The following is a 12,500-nucleotide window of genomic DNA, read 5'->3' as shown; positions in this document are numbered from 1 at the left end:
AGTGGGGCTCGGGGGTGACATCGCTGGAGCGCTTTGGCTTTGCGTGAGCTGGGGGAGCTCTGGCACGGGAGGGGCTGCTTGTGTTCTCCGACCCCGCGAGCCTGTGGGTCTGTTGGTCACGTCGCCACGGGAACTGGAGGCGGTTTCCGCGGACGCCGTCCATCTTTTTCTCCCGGCCCCGCCAGACAGTCTGTCCTTCCACATGCAGAGCATGTGTGTGTGTGTGTGTGTGTATATGTGTGTTTGCATGTTTGTGTGTGTGTGTGTGTGTGTGTGTGTATATATGTGTGTATATGTGTGTGTGTTTGCATGTTTGTGCGTGTGTGTGTGTGTGTGTGTGTCCACGTATGTGAGTGTGTGTGCCTGCTCGTGTGTGTGTGTGCGTATATATGTGTGCGTGTATGTGTGTGTGTGTGTGTGTGTGAGTGTAAGTGTGTATTCCTACATTACTCAGTGCTTGGCTGCATGCTGTGATTCAGAGCCTCTTGTGATAATGGCCCCTGTCCTGATAGCACTTATCAGCCATAACTGTCATCATAATAGCTGTGGCGTCGTAGACATAAGCATATTATGTACTGCGGTGTCAAGTTTGGCACAGCTGTGTTGCCGTAGCTCTGAGAGTCAAAGGTCACAGTTTGAACGGCAGCGCTGGGCGTGGCAGCAGCGGAGTCTGAAGGAGAACGCGCTCGCCGTTCGCTTTACGTCAGCCAATCAGAATAACCCTTCCTGTCGCGGCGCTTATGAAAGACCACCTCCACCAACATGCACTAAACCAGCTGATTACAATAATTCTCCTATCATGCTGAAGGGTTATGCTAATTAGAGTCAGCTGGTTTAGTGCATGGTGGTGGAGCAAATACATGGTCAGTCTTTTTACTCTTTGAAGCCGGGTTACCCACCTCTGGTCCCGGGTTCAATGTAAAATGCTATGTATAAAGTTGTGTAAGTCGCTCTGGATGAGAACGTCTGCTAAACGCCTGCGATGTCATGTAACGTGACGCTCGTTTTTATGGGTTTCACGGAGTCGCCACCGATGGGAAACAGCACATGACTCTTCATTACATTCTCCAGAATGGAAATGGGGCAAGGGGAGTGCCCAAGCCCGTCTTGGCGCTTGTTCTCGTTTCTGCTCTCGTCAGCACCCCGACGCTTCCCCTCGACGCTTTCGGGGACCTCGTCGCGCAATACGCCGATCGTAAAAAAAAACGGCGGTTGTTAACGTTATCGGTCGCCGTGGTGATTTGCGGGCCCCTCTGGGGAGGAGCCGTGGCGGGAAAGGGGCCTCTCGGGGGCGGGGCCCGGCCCCTTAAAACCTTCCCGAAGTGTTCGGCCGGGGGCGCGGGGTGCGAGTTAATTCCACATGGGGGAGGGGGGAGGGGGGAGAGGCTCGGCCATTTTTTACAAAGCGTGGCGGAGGAGCGAGGGGGTCGGGGCGGCGGGTCTCTCCGTAGACTCCCGAACCGTAACGGGCCGTCCCGGCGGAGGTCCCGCCCGTCGCGCTCCTCCCCCTGGCGGCAACAGCTCATGGAGTTTCTGCGCTGGTGGGAGTCTCGTGAAAAGGGAGATCCCGAGTCGAGCTCGTTTATTTGTGAGCGGAGCAGCGCATTTCTGAGTGTTTTCCTACGTGGAATCTGTCCCTGCATAACTGCATGAAAGAGACTTCCTGACATTTTATCCAATTATGCAGCTGGATATACACTGAAGAAATGCAGGCTAAGCACCTTGCTCAAGGGTACAACGGCAGTGTCCTACCCGAGAATCAAACCTGTGACCTTTAGGTTACAAGACCAACACCTTACCCATTACACTACGCTGCCGCCATAAACACATATGACATGAGAAAACATCACTCCTCTGACTGACAAGCAAGAGCTGTGGAAGTACGGAAAGGCAGACTTTTCATTGCATGAAGAATGTCTCCTGCTACTTCATTAATTTAAAGAGCATAAACTTCTACATTGTTTTCCCTCACAGAATGGCATCGTAAAAGCAAGAAAGGCACAGCTGTAAAAGTATCCCATAATAGCTTTCAAATATGTCACGCGCATATAAATATCTCAAATTATCTTCTGACATTTTTTTGGCACTTGGAGAATGCTTGAATGCGAGTGAAAGACGCTCTTGATTCAGAATGCCGTTCACGTTGTTATGAAGTTGTTGTCTGGAGAAGATTTTGAGAAAGGAGCTGTGTATTGAGTACGACTTGTGTCGTGTGGTGACAGCGATCCTGTGAGAGGTCACCTGACTGCTTCCTGAAGCACATGCCCCCCCCCCCCCCCATTGTGTCTCCAGACCTTCGGCAAGATGTCTGTGGACGGGGCCTCTGGTGGCGCAGGCGGTAGAGCGCTGACCACATGCTCAATGCGAGCCGCGACGTCGGCGGTCCGAATAGTCTCACCCTCCCTCTCCTCCCAATTCTTCCTGTCTCTCTACACTGTCCTATCAAAACAAAGGAAAACCCCCCCCCAAAAAAAGATGTCTGTGGACCTCAGGCTGTAGCAGATAGGACTCGTGAACTTCAAACTTTCATGGTTCTTTGTACAAGAGACCGAGGGAAAGAAGGAGATGATGGGAAACAGAGAAAGAGACAGAGACATAAATAGAAGGAAAGAACCTGAGGTGGTGAATGAGCAGCCTGGAAAGACGTGACGTAGTGGAGGAGCGCTCGTTCGTAGTGAGCTGCTGTGGTTGAGATCTGTAACTTTACGAGATCTGTAAAGTTGTAATTAAGATTCAACTGAAACGTGTGCGGTGCTTCGCAGATTAAAACCCGTGGAGGGAGGGGGGGGAGGGGCACTGCACTCTGCACACTGCGTTGTTGCCGTTCTCGTTGTTAGTGTTAATCAGTTTAACCATCAGGGTCCAAGTTGAACTATGCGGTTGTTCCCTGTACTTGGACCGGTACTTCTCTCTAGGGGTTTCGTCATACTTGTTCCTGGTTATGGTTATACACTTTGTTGTACGTCGCTCTGGATAAGAGCGTCTGCCAAATGCCTATAATGTAATGTAAATGTAATGGCTGCACACAGCGGACAGGATGAGACCCCCAGGATGTGTTTGGTCTCACTGTGGCCTGTGGGAGGGTCTCCGGGCGCTCGCTGGCGGGGGGGGGGGATTTTGGCGTGTTTGGCGATGTGCAGACAGGCAGTCACCAGGGCCGCCTGATCCTGTCCGTCATTCTGGGATAAAACCTGTGTTCTCATCTCCACGGCAGCGCAAAGCCCCCCCCCCAACGGTACACTTTTCCCGTCTGTTCGTAACTGCCGTGTTAAAGCTGCCCCTACGCTAGAGCCCCACAAGAGCCCCCCTCAATAACTCCACCCCCCCCCCCAGCTGGCAACCTCAGAGCCAGCCCAGATTTATGAAGGCGGGGGGGTCGTGGCGGCAGACTGCCCTGGTCCTGGGGCTCAGGCGGACAGAGAGGGCTTGTGGTTTTTGGGGGTGGGGGTTGGGGGGCAGGAGGGGCAGCTACTTTTAGCTGGACCTGCGGTGGGGGCCAGGGAGGGGGAATCCGGTAAAGAATGCGGCGGTGACGACGGCGCTCTGGGACACGCGTGCCGCGAGGTCCGGGCGCCTCTCCGCGGATCGCCGCCGGGCACCTGCCGGAATGTTTCACCATGTGGAGACCGCGTGGTGTCCCGTGTGCCGATATTCCACAGGGAACGTTCCTCTGTGTACTGTTATTCCACAGGGAACATTCCTCTCTGTGCCGTTATTCCACTGGGAATATTCCTCTGTGCGCTGTTATTCCAGAGAGAACATTCCTCTGAGTATCCATATCCACAGGAAGTTCTCGTGTGCGATTCCACAGGAACGTCCTCTGTGTGCTGTTATCCACAGGAACATTCCTCTGTGCGTTATTCCACTGGAATATTCTCTGTGTGCTGTATTCCACGGAACGCCGGTACGTATTCACAGAACATTCTCTCTGTGCCGTTATTCCACTGGGAATATTCCTCTGTGCGCTGTTATTCCAGAGAGAACATTCCTCTGAGTATCCCATTATTCCAGAGGGAACATTTCTCTGTGTGTCCCATTATTCCAGAGAGAACATTTCTCTGTGTGTCCCATTATTCCAGAGGGAACATTTCTCTGTGTGTCCCATTATTCCAGAGAGAACATTTCTCTGTGTGTCCCATTATTCCAGAGGGAACATTTCTCTGTGTGTCCCATTATTCCAGAGGGAACATTTCTCTGTGTGTCCCATTATTCCAGAGAGAACATTTCTCTGTGTGTCCCATTATTCCAGAGAGAATATTTCTCTGTGTGTCCCATTATTCCAGAGGGAACATTTCTCTGTGTGTCCCATTATTCCAGAGGGAACATTTCACTGTGTGATGTTATTCCAGAGGGAACATTCTTCTGTGTCCCGTTATTCCAGAGAGAACATTTCTCTGTTCTGTTATTCCAGAGAGAACATTTCACTTTTGCAGGAACCCCCTCAGGTTTGGCGTACAGTTGTCCTAGCCCGGGTCACAGGAGGCCTTCTTGTTGTTTACGCAGCACAAACCGAGTGTTACGTGCTCCAGTGTCCCCAGGAAGGGTGGGGTTTTAGGCGGCCAAAATGCTGCTATCTCATCATGCACACGCGCACACACACACACTCACACACACACATGCATTAACTTTGATTGGCCATTGCATTTCTTTTCTATTTAATAACTAATTTCAGTGTGCCTGGGAATTTTTGGGATCAGATGGTGGAGGGGTCCCGGGGTCCTGGCGCACTTTATCCCAGTGTCCCATCGGCGGTCTCGCGGTAGACTGGACGGGACGACTGAGCCGGCCCTGCGCTACGACGCTAACGACCAGACGCCGCACGCGTCGGCTCTCGAGGATGAAATTCCTCTCGACCAGAAATGTCCGAGGGTTATTTAGGATCAGTCATCTTTCACCTATTTTTATTGACAGCGATGTTCAGTATTTGCCCTTCAGCCGTAACTGCATTCATTTCTCGCTAAGCTGAACCTGGCTGTGCCTCCCGCCTACTCAGTGGCAGTGTATCGTAATGGTTAGAGGAGTCGGCGGCTGCAGGTTCAAATCCAAATATTTCATCAAATATCCGGCTGTGTGAAAGGGAAACATGAGCTCTGTGACTTGGATAAGAGTGGCTATGGAACAGATAAGGATAATGTGATGTGACAACGGGCTTGTATATTTTCCCAAGTGTAAATGAGAAGGAATCTGTAAGTGGTCTTTCCCTAAATCCACACGGTCACAGGAGAAACCTTAACCCCCCAGGAGGTTAAGAGGAGCCGAAGTGTAGCTCCAGCTCGATAAATACCTCGGGGATTTGGGTGGAGCCCCTGTCTGGGGACAGCATCCGCATCCGCAGCTGCAGGTCAGGTGGCCTGGAGCAGCATCGCAGCCATGCAGCTGTGAAGCTGTGGAGCTATGCAGCTATTCAACTATGCAGCTATAGAGCCATGCAACCATGCAGCTATTCAGCTATTCAGCTATTCAGCTGTGGAGCTATATAGCTATTCAACTATGCAGCTATAGAGCCATGCAACCATGCAGCTATTCAGCTATTCAGCTGTGGAGCTATGCAGCTATTCAACTGTGGAGCTATGCAGCTATTCAACTATGCAGCTATAGAGCCATGCAACCATGCAGCTATTCAGCTATTCAGCTGTGGAGCTATGCAGCTATTCAACTATGCAGCTATAGAGCCATGCAACCATGCAGCTATTCAGCTATTCAGCTGTGGAGCTATGCAGCTATTCAACTATGCAGCTATAGAGCCATGCAACCATGCAGCTATTCAGCTATTCAGCTATTCAGCTGTGGAGCTATGTAGCTATTCAGCTATGCAGCTATAGAGCCATGCAACCATGCAGCTATTCAGCTATTCAGCTGTGGAGCTATGCAGCTATTCAACTATGCAGCTATAGAGCCATGCAACCATGCAGCTATTCAGCTATTCAGCTATTCAGCTGTGGAGCTATGTAGCTATTCAGCTATGCAGCTATAGAGCCATGCAACCATGCAGCTATTCAGCTATTCAGCTGTGGAGCTATGCAGCTATTCAACTATGCAGCTATAGAGCCATGCAACCATGCAGCTATTCAGCTATTCAGCTGTGGAGCTATGCAGCTATTCAACTATGAAGTTTGCATTTGTTTGTTATCTGACTGAACACGGATTTGTTATCCCAGTCAGCAGGTCGGGGGCGGGGTTGGTTGACACGTGGCTCGCTCTCTGATGCGGAATACAGGGGGAGGGAAGGTTGGAGTGGAGATGATTTTGGACATTGCAGAGCTTTTTCCTGCTCCAATACTTTTGAAAGATGTGAATAAATAAACCCACAGGCGCTTCTGTCCATCCCAGAGTCCCTCCCCCCTCCGCCCCTCCCTGACATCTCGCCAGTTCTCCCCCCCCTCCCATCCACACCGGCGCCTGGTCACCTCCGGCTGACCTACCTCGCTCCGCTCCAGAATAACTCGGCCCAGTCAACCTGGGGACTTCTAAAATTAAATGAATCTATAGCAAGTGCGCAGAGCGCAGACAGAAAGTTTACTTGTGAGTATTTATAAGCGTCCCGCCCCGTGAACTGACAGATTCATTTGCTAGGTGCCCTCTAGCAGGACTTGGACAACCTCGGCGGCCATGTTGTTCTTCCCTAATTGGATGAGTCATCTCAGCGCACGTTTTTCCCATAATTCCTACTGAACTTTTCCCGGTTGGAAGCTCTTCTCTACCAAAAAGGGTGTATCTTTCTCTGCTTGCGGAGCAGACTTTCTCCAGCAGTCAGCTTCCGGGCTTTTCTACGGGCCTCGGCCTTCAGTGGCGCGGTCGCTCTGGCCCTGAGTAGCCCCCCTCCCCACGGCAGGCCTGGCCAGGCTTGGGCTCTCTCAGTTTGGAGCCATCTGCACCCAAGACCCCCCTTCCCCACCGTGGTGGCGTTCAGTTGCCGGCTACAGGAAGTGACACGCGGGATGCTTTTGGCTCGGCCAGGGTTTTCGGCTCCGACGCCAGAATGGAGCCTCGCCGTAGGTGATAAGGCTGCAGCCAATGAGCTTGTGCCACTGGCTACGCTGGCCAATCGAAACATACCAACAGAAAATACAGAGGCAAGGCTGCAGCCAATGAGCTTTCACTATTGGCCATGCTGGCCAATAGAAACATACCAAAAAACACAGAGGCAAGGCTGCAGGCAATGGGCTTGTGCCATTGGCCGCACTGGCCAATAGAAACATTCCAAATACAACACAGAGGCAAGGCTGCAGCCAATGAAATGTGGCCGTGCTGGCCAACAGAAATGTACCAAGAAACACAGTGACCTGCTTCAGACCAAACGTGTGTTTAAGTGCGAACGCAAAGTAGCGAATTTTCAGGAAAGAGAAAGAACAACATTAACAGGAATTCCCGTGCGAATGCTGAGAGCAAACAGCGGTTGGCACGGCGATGCAGGAAACCGAGGGTAAAATCGCTCCCAGGCGTCAGAAGAAAGAGCAGGGGGCCGGGGGGGTGGGGTTGTGAGGCATGGGTGGAATTTGGGACGGGGCGGTTGGATGTCACCGTGGCGACACGGCGCCTCTGACTGAGCGCGTGCGGGGGAACGAGCCGCGTTCTTTCCAGTCATGTGCTAGAGACGCCGAGTCAGGAGAGCAGGCCGTTCAGCCCTGTTGGCAGGGCAACCGTGACAGGTCGTAGTGGGAGGAGCTTGCGCTTAGTGCCTGTCGAGCTCGGGTAAACACACACTGCAGTAACCCACGCTCGTAACTAAAGTCTCAGACCTATTTTACAATCACATTAGCACCACTGCAAACAAATTAAATTAACTTTAGTTTAGTCCCAGAGGTGCTTGAATGTGCTGGTGTGGTCTGACTTGCCCTGGGAGGCATATAAACAATAAAGCCTGTGAGAAAAGCAATCAAGAAAAATTTTAAAGGGAAAAGTTTTGGCATGTTTTTGTCAGCAGAACCACAAAACTATAATCCAAGTAGGTGGCTGTGCATTTAACCCAGACCTGTGACTGTGCGTTTTAAACCCAGACCTGTGACTGTGTGTTTTAAACCCAGACCTGTGACTGTGTTTTAAACCCAGACCTGTGACTGTGCATTTAAACCCAGACCTGTGACTGTGCATTTAAACCCAGACCTGTGACTGTGCATTTAAACCCAGACCTGTGACTGTGCATTTAACCCAGACCTGTGACTGTGTGTTTTAAACCCAGACCTGTGACTGTGTGGTTTAAACCCAGACCTGTAGGTTTATTTCAAGGGAGGGAACTAAATGCACCAAGGACTCTGAGTGAGGGAATTTCACCTGAGCAGGGGAGTAGTGGTGTACTGGACCTCAACTATATAATAATGGATTATTCGATTATTTCGATGCCTATTTTTTAATGAAAAAGTGAAGTGGTTTTGGAGGAGTTTTTTTAAGTGAAGGTAAACCTTGCAGAAGGGTTCACCCGCAGTGTCACCCCCCACCCCCCTTCCCCCCCCCAGCAGGCTCCATCAGCCCAGCTCCCATTTGGTGCTTATCTGATATTATCCCTGAGCCAGTCCCTAAGCCATCTTTTCCCTCCAATGGTGATTGAAGGAAGGAAGGCGATTCAGCAGAGTTCCGTTGCCACGGTAACAGCCCTGTTTTCTCCCCCCGGCGTCCTCCTGAGGCATCCTCTCTCTCTCTCTCTCTCTCTCTCTCTCTCTCTCTCTCTCTCTCTCTCTCTCTCTCTCTCTCTCTCCCTTTCAGGGCCGACTATCCCAAAATGACCCAGCCGATGCGCGAGCCGGCGCTGACCAGGAAGCCCGCCTGCCTCTCCTCGCCCAGCGCCGCGCGGCGGCTCTACCGCAACCTGTCCGGAAAGTTCCGCGCAGGGCAGCTGGGGCTGGAGGAGCGCGTGCTGTCTGGGCGCGGGGACAAGGCTGCCGTGGTGAGGAACAGCCCGCTCCCCGCTCCCGCCCGCGCCTCCCTCCATCACCTCCTTCTCCACTCAGCCTCCCTCAACCACCTCCACACAGCCTCCCTCCATCACCTCCTTCTCCACTCAGCCTCCCTCCATCACCTCCTTCTCCACTCAGCCTCCCTCAACCACCTCCACACAGCCTCCCTCCATCACCTCCTTCTCCACTCAGCCTCCCTCAACCACCTCCTCCTTCACACAGTCTACCTCCACCACCTGCTCTTCGACACAGTCTGCCTCCACCACCTCCACACAGTCTACCTCCACCATCTCCTCCACCACACAGTCTACCTCCACCACCTCCTCCACACAGCCACCCTCCATCACCTCCACACAGCCTCACTCCACCACCTCTACACAGCCTCCCTCCATCACCTCCACACAGCCTCCCTCCATCACCTCCACACAGCCTCCCTCCATCACTTTCATACAGCTGAATTTTAGGGAGGATATCCCAAACCTACAGAGTCTGAGACCCACTTCTCAAGATCCAACCCCCCACCCCCTCCAAACCCCCAATTTGCAGTTAGGGAAGTACTGAACTGAGGGACACATTCATTCATTTATGTTTATTTTTATGTTTAATTTATTTCCTGCTTTCCAGTATGGAGTTTCAGACATGCTCAGCCAGGAATAGCTCAGGTGGATAATGTTTATAGGTCATGGTCACTGCTCTCTCTAAGATGTTGAAGCCCCTGTTTGACTGATCCCCCTCCTTCTCTTCGGACAGTTCCAGAGCAGTGAGGCCCTATTTGAGGCGGTGGAGCACCAGGAGCTGGACCTGGTCCACCTCCTGCTCTCCCAGTACAGCCTGGAGGAGCTGGACCTCAACACGCCCAACAGCGAGGGCCTGCTGCCCCTGGACATCGCCATCATGACCAACAACGTGCCCATGGCCAAGCTTCTGCTGCAGGCCGGGGCCAAGGAGAGCCCTCACTGTGAGTCGCCACGGAAACCAGAACCGGGCCAACCGCCGAAGCCGCCTCGGCGATGATGTAACAATGGGCTGACACATTTGTTATCTAGCTGACAACGGCTGTTACTTTCGTCAGTACATTCGTTATCTCATAACCACAGCTATTTTTACCAGCTTGAAAATTAAAAGCTTGAAAACCCTTACCTACCCTTACCAGGAATGTCAGCCGTAACTGATTGAAAAATTTGGCTTAACAAAGTATACCGCATGCCTTTTAGTGTAAATAATTTGAATGGATAGGGCAGCCTGAGCAACTTTTAAAATAACTTTTAACAAATTTTTGTTATTGAGCGCTTTGCTTACATGGCACACAAAGTACATAAATAAATAAAAAACTGAATAAAAGCGATAAACATTGATTGCAGCAACGCAGACGAAACAGTTGCGTAAGTTTGAAATCGAGTTAAAACAAAACAAAACAAAACAAAGCAAAAACGGTTTTTTAATTAGATTTAGAGGCCCTAATGAAATCTGGCAAGTTGGAACCATAGCTGCAAATACCTTGTCCCCTCTTGTCATTAAAAACTTTTTTTTAAATTTACTCTATTATAAGAGAGAGAAAGAAAGAAAGAAAGAACAAAGAAGCGAAGGAAAGAAATGGAGGGAAAGCAGAAACAGAAGCAGGCTTTGCACGGGAAGGCCCTGCTTCGGGCCTGAGCCATCCCACGTCTCCCCATCGAAGACCGCAGGTCGCCGGGACGCGCCCGAGCTCGCGGTTATTATGGGATAGATATCACACATTTGCGTCTTTAAGAACGAAACCCTCGAGGGGTTTTCATTCACCGACAACGAACGCAAAGCACGTCGGAGCGAGCGGCGCTTTTGGGTGGATCGTACCGTTATCGGAATAACGCGCAGTTCCCTAATGAAAGTGAGGAATCTGGGGGGAGACGCTTCACACATCAGGGCCCTGTTTCTCATTAGGAAGCCAGACAGACGTTTTTTTTGCGCTGTCTGGATCCCATAAAAGACACGCGGGGTTGTAAAAAACCCGGATTTATTTCTGACGCTCCATTTTTTTTTTTTTTTGCCCCCGCCTCGATGAGAGCTTTCTCCGAGCCTTTGCGTCTGAAATCTCCTCTCCGTTCCCAGGATTCCAGAGGAGGGGGGCGGAGTCGACGAGCCGGGTTCCATTTGAAGATATTTCGATCGTTCGTCCTTTGAAGTTGCCGTCTGTGAAACAATAGAGCGGACAGGGGGGTAATACAGCTAGGAGGGGGTAATAGAGCTGGGAGGGGGGTAACAGAGTGAGGAAGGGGGGGTAACAGAGCAGGGAGGGGAGTAACAGAGCGGGGAGGGGGGCTGAGAGGAGTTTTTACGACCTGCGGACTTAATGAAAAACAGCTTAGCAGGGAGTTTAAGGCCTTTTTTCACTCTGAGCGATACGGTTTCGCGCTGATGGTGAAAGTTACTGAACCTACGCTGTCACACCGCGTTGCTAAATGCCGATTGCACTCCAGCACCACACGTCCACACTTCAGCTCACTTCAAGAACTCAGCACCATCTGTTACCCTCTGAACTATGAACTCACCTCCATCTGTAACCATCTGAACTATGAACTCATCTCCATCTGTTAGCCTTCGAGCTATGAACTCATCTCCATCTGTTAGCCTCCAAGCTATGAACTCATCTCCATCTGTAAGCCTCTGAGCTTTGAACTCATCTCCATCTCAAACCCCATGTGCTGTGATCCCGTCTCCCTCTGTACCCCTCTGTACTTTACCCTGTCTGAATGAAGAGAGCGGGCAGTAAAATGGTACTAAGTGGTGCTGAGCGCAGTCTAACCCGGGTCTCCCCCCCCCCTCCCCAGTCGTTAGCCTGGAGGGCCGGGCCACGCACCTGGACACCCTGCTGAGGGAGGCGGAGCAGCGCGTGGCCGAGCTCCAGACGCAGGCGGCGGGGGAGGGGCAGCGGGGGCCGCACGACGCCACGCACCGCGAGCGGCAGCTGAAGGCCTGGGAGTGGCGCCACCGGCTCTTCAAGCGCATGAAGACCGGGTTCGAGCACGCCAGTGAGGCTCCGCCCCCCCTTCCGGGGTCACCCACAGTCAGCTACCCGCAAAAAAAACCCACGCAGGGCTCAAATATTTCTTCCAGTAAAACAGTTTTTCTTTTTTTGATATGCTAAATAGGTACATTCAAAGCTTATGTTCTCCTACGTACCATATTTAACAATACCTTCATAAAATATGCTAATATGCTACACTTATTATTCTTTCAGTAGCATGCCGCACAGTATGTGGACATTACATTAAATTACATTTATTTGGCAGATGCTTTTATCCAAAGTGATGTACAGTAAGCCCATACAGGACATGTACCCATTTATAGACTGACAGCAGGAGACAGACTGGTCTATGCAGGGACTGTCGGCCATTTTAAAACACGTACCGTATGTATCGATAAGATAATAAGCGATTTCTATTTAGGAAATGTGATTTTTTTGGCTGTTTTTTTTCTTCTCCAGGTCCCCCTGATGCCCCGAGCAACGTGCGCCTGACCGTCAGCAGCAGCTACAGCCTGAAGGTCACCTTCCAGGAGCCGCTGAGCGTCAACTCCGCCGTCGTGACCAAGTACAAGGGTGAGCGGGCGGGGGTAGGGGCGAGGGTGGGG

At 51.5% G+C, this 12,500-nt stretch overlaps 1 protein-coding gene across 5 annotated transcripts in view; it reads left to right on the top strand.

Moving 5' to 3' along the window:
- Positions 1 to 12,500, top strand: part of LOC135243601 (ankyrin repeat and fibronectin type-III domain-containing protein 1-like) — a 155,165-nt gene that overhangs the window by 120,400 nt on the left and 22,265 nt on the right. For all 5 annotated transcript variants that reach the window (XM_064315551.1, XM_064315549.1, XM_064315550.1 and 2 more), the window contains 4 exons: positions 8,701 to 8,881; positions 9,642 to 9,849; positions 11,699 to 11,899; positions 12,355 to 12,468. In XM_064315551.1, coding sequence (XP_064171621.1) covers positions 8,701 to 8,881; positions 9,642 to 9,849; positions 11,699 to 11,899; positions 12,355 to 12,468 — 704 coding nt within the window. The remainder of the gene's footprint in view (positions 1 to 8,700; positions 8,882 to 9,641; positions 9,850 to 11,698; positions 11,900 to 12,354; positions 12,469 to 12,500) is intronic.

Source organism: Anguilla rostrata, chromosome 17, assembly GCF_018555375.3.
Source record: "Anguilla rostrata isolate EN2019 chromosome 17, ASM1855537v3, whole genome shotgun sequence".
Taxonomy (NCBI): domain Eukaryota; kingdom Metazoa; phylum Chordata; class Actinopteri; order Anguilliformes; family Anguillidae; genus Anguilla; species Anguilla rostrata.
Note: the sequence above shows the minus strand (reverse complement) of the source record. Positions and strands in the feature narration are given on the sequence as shown.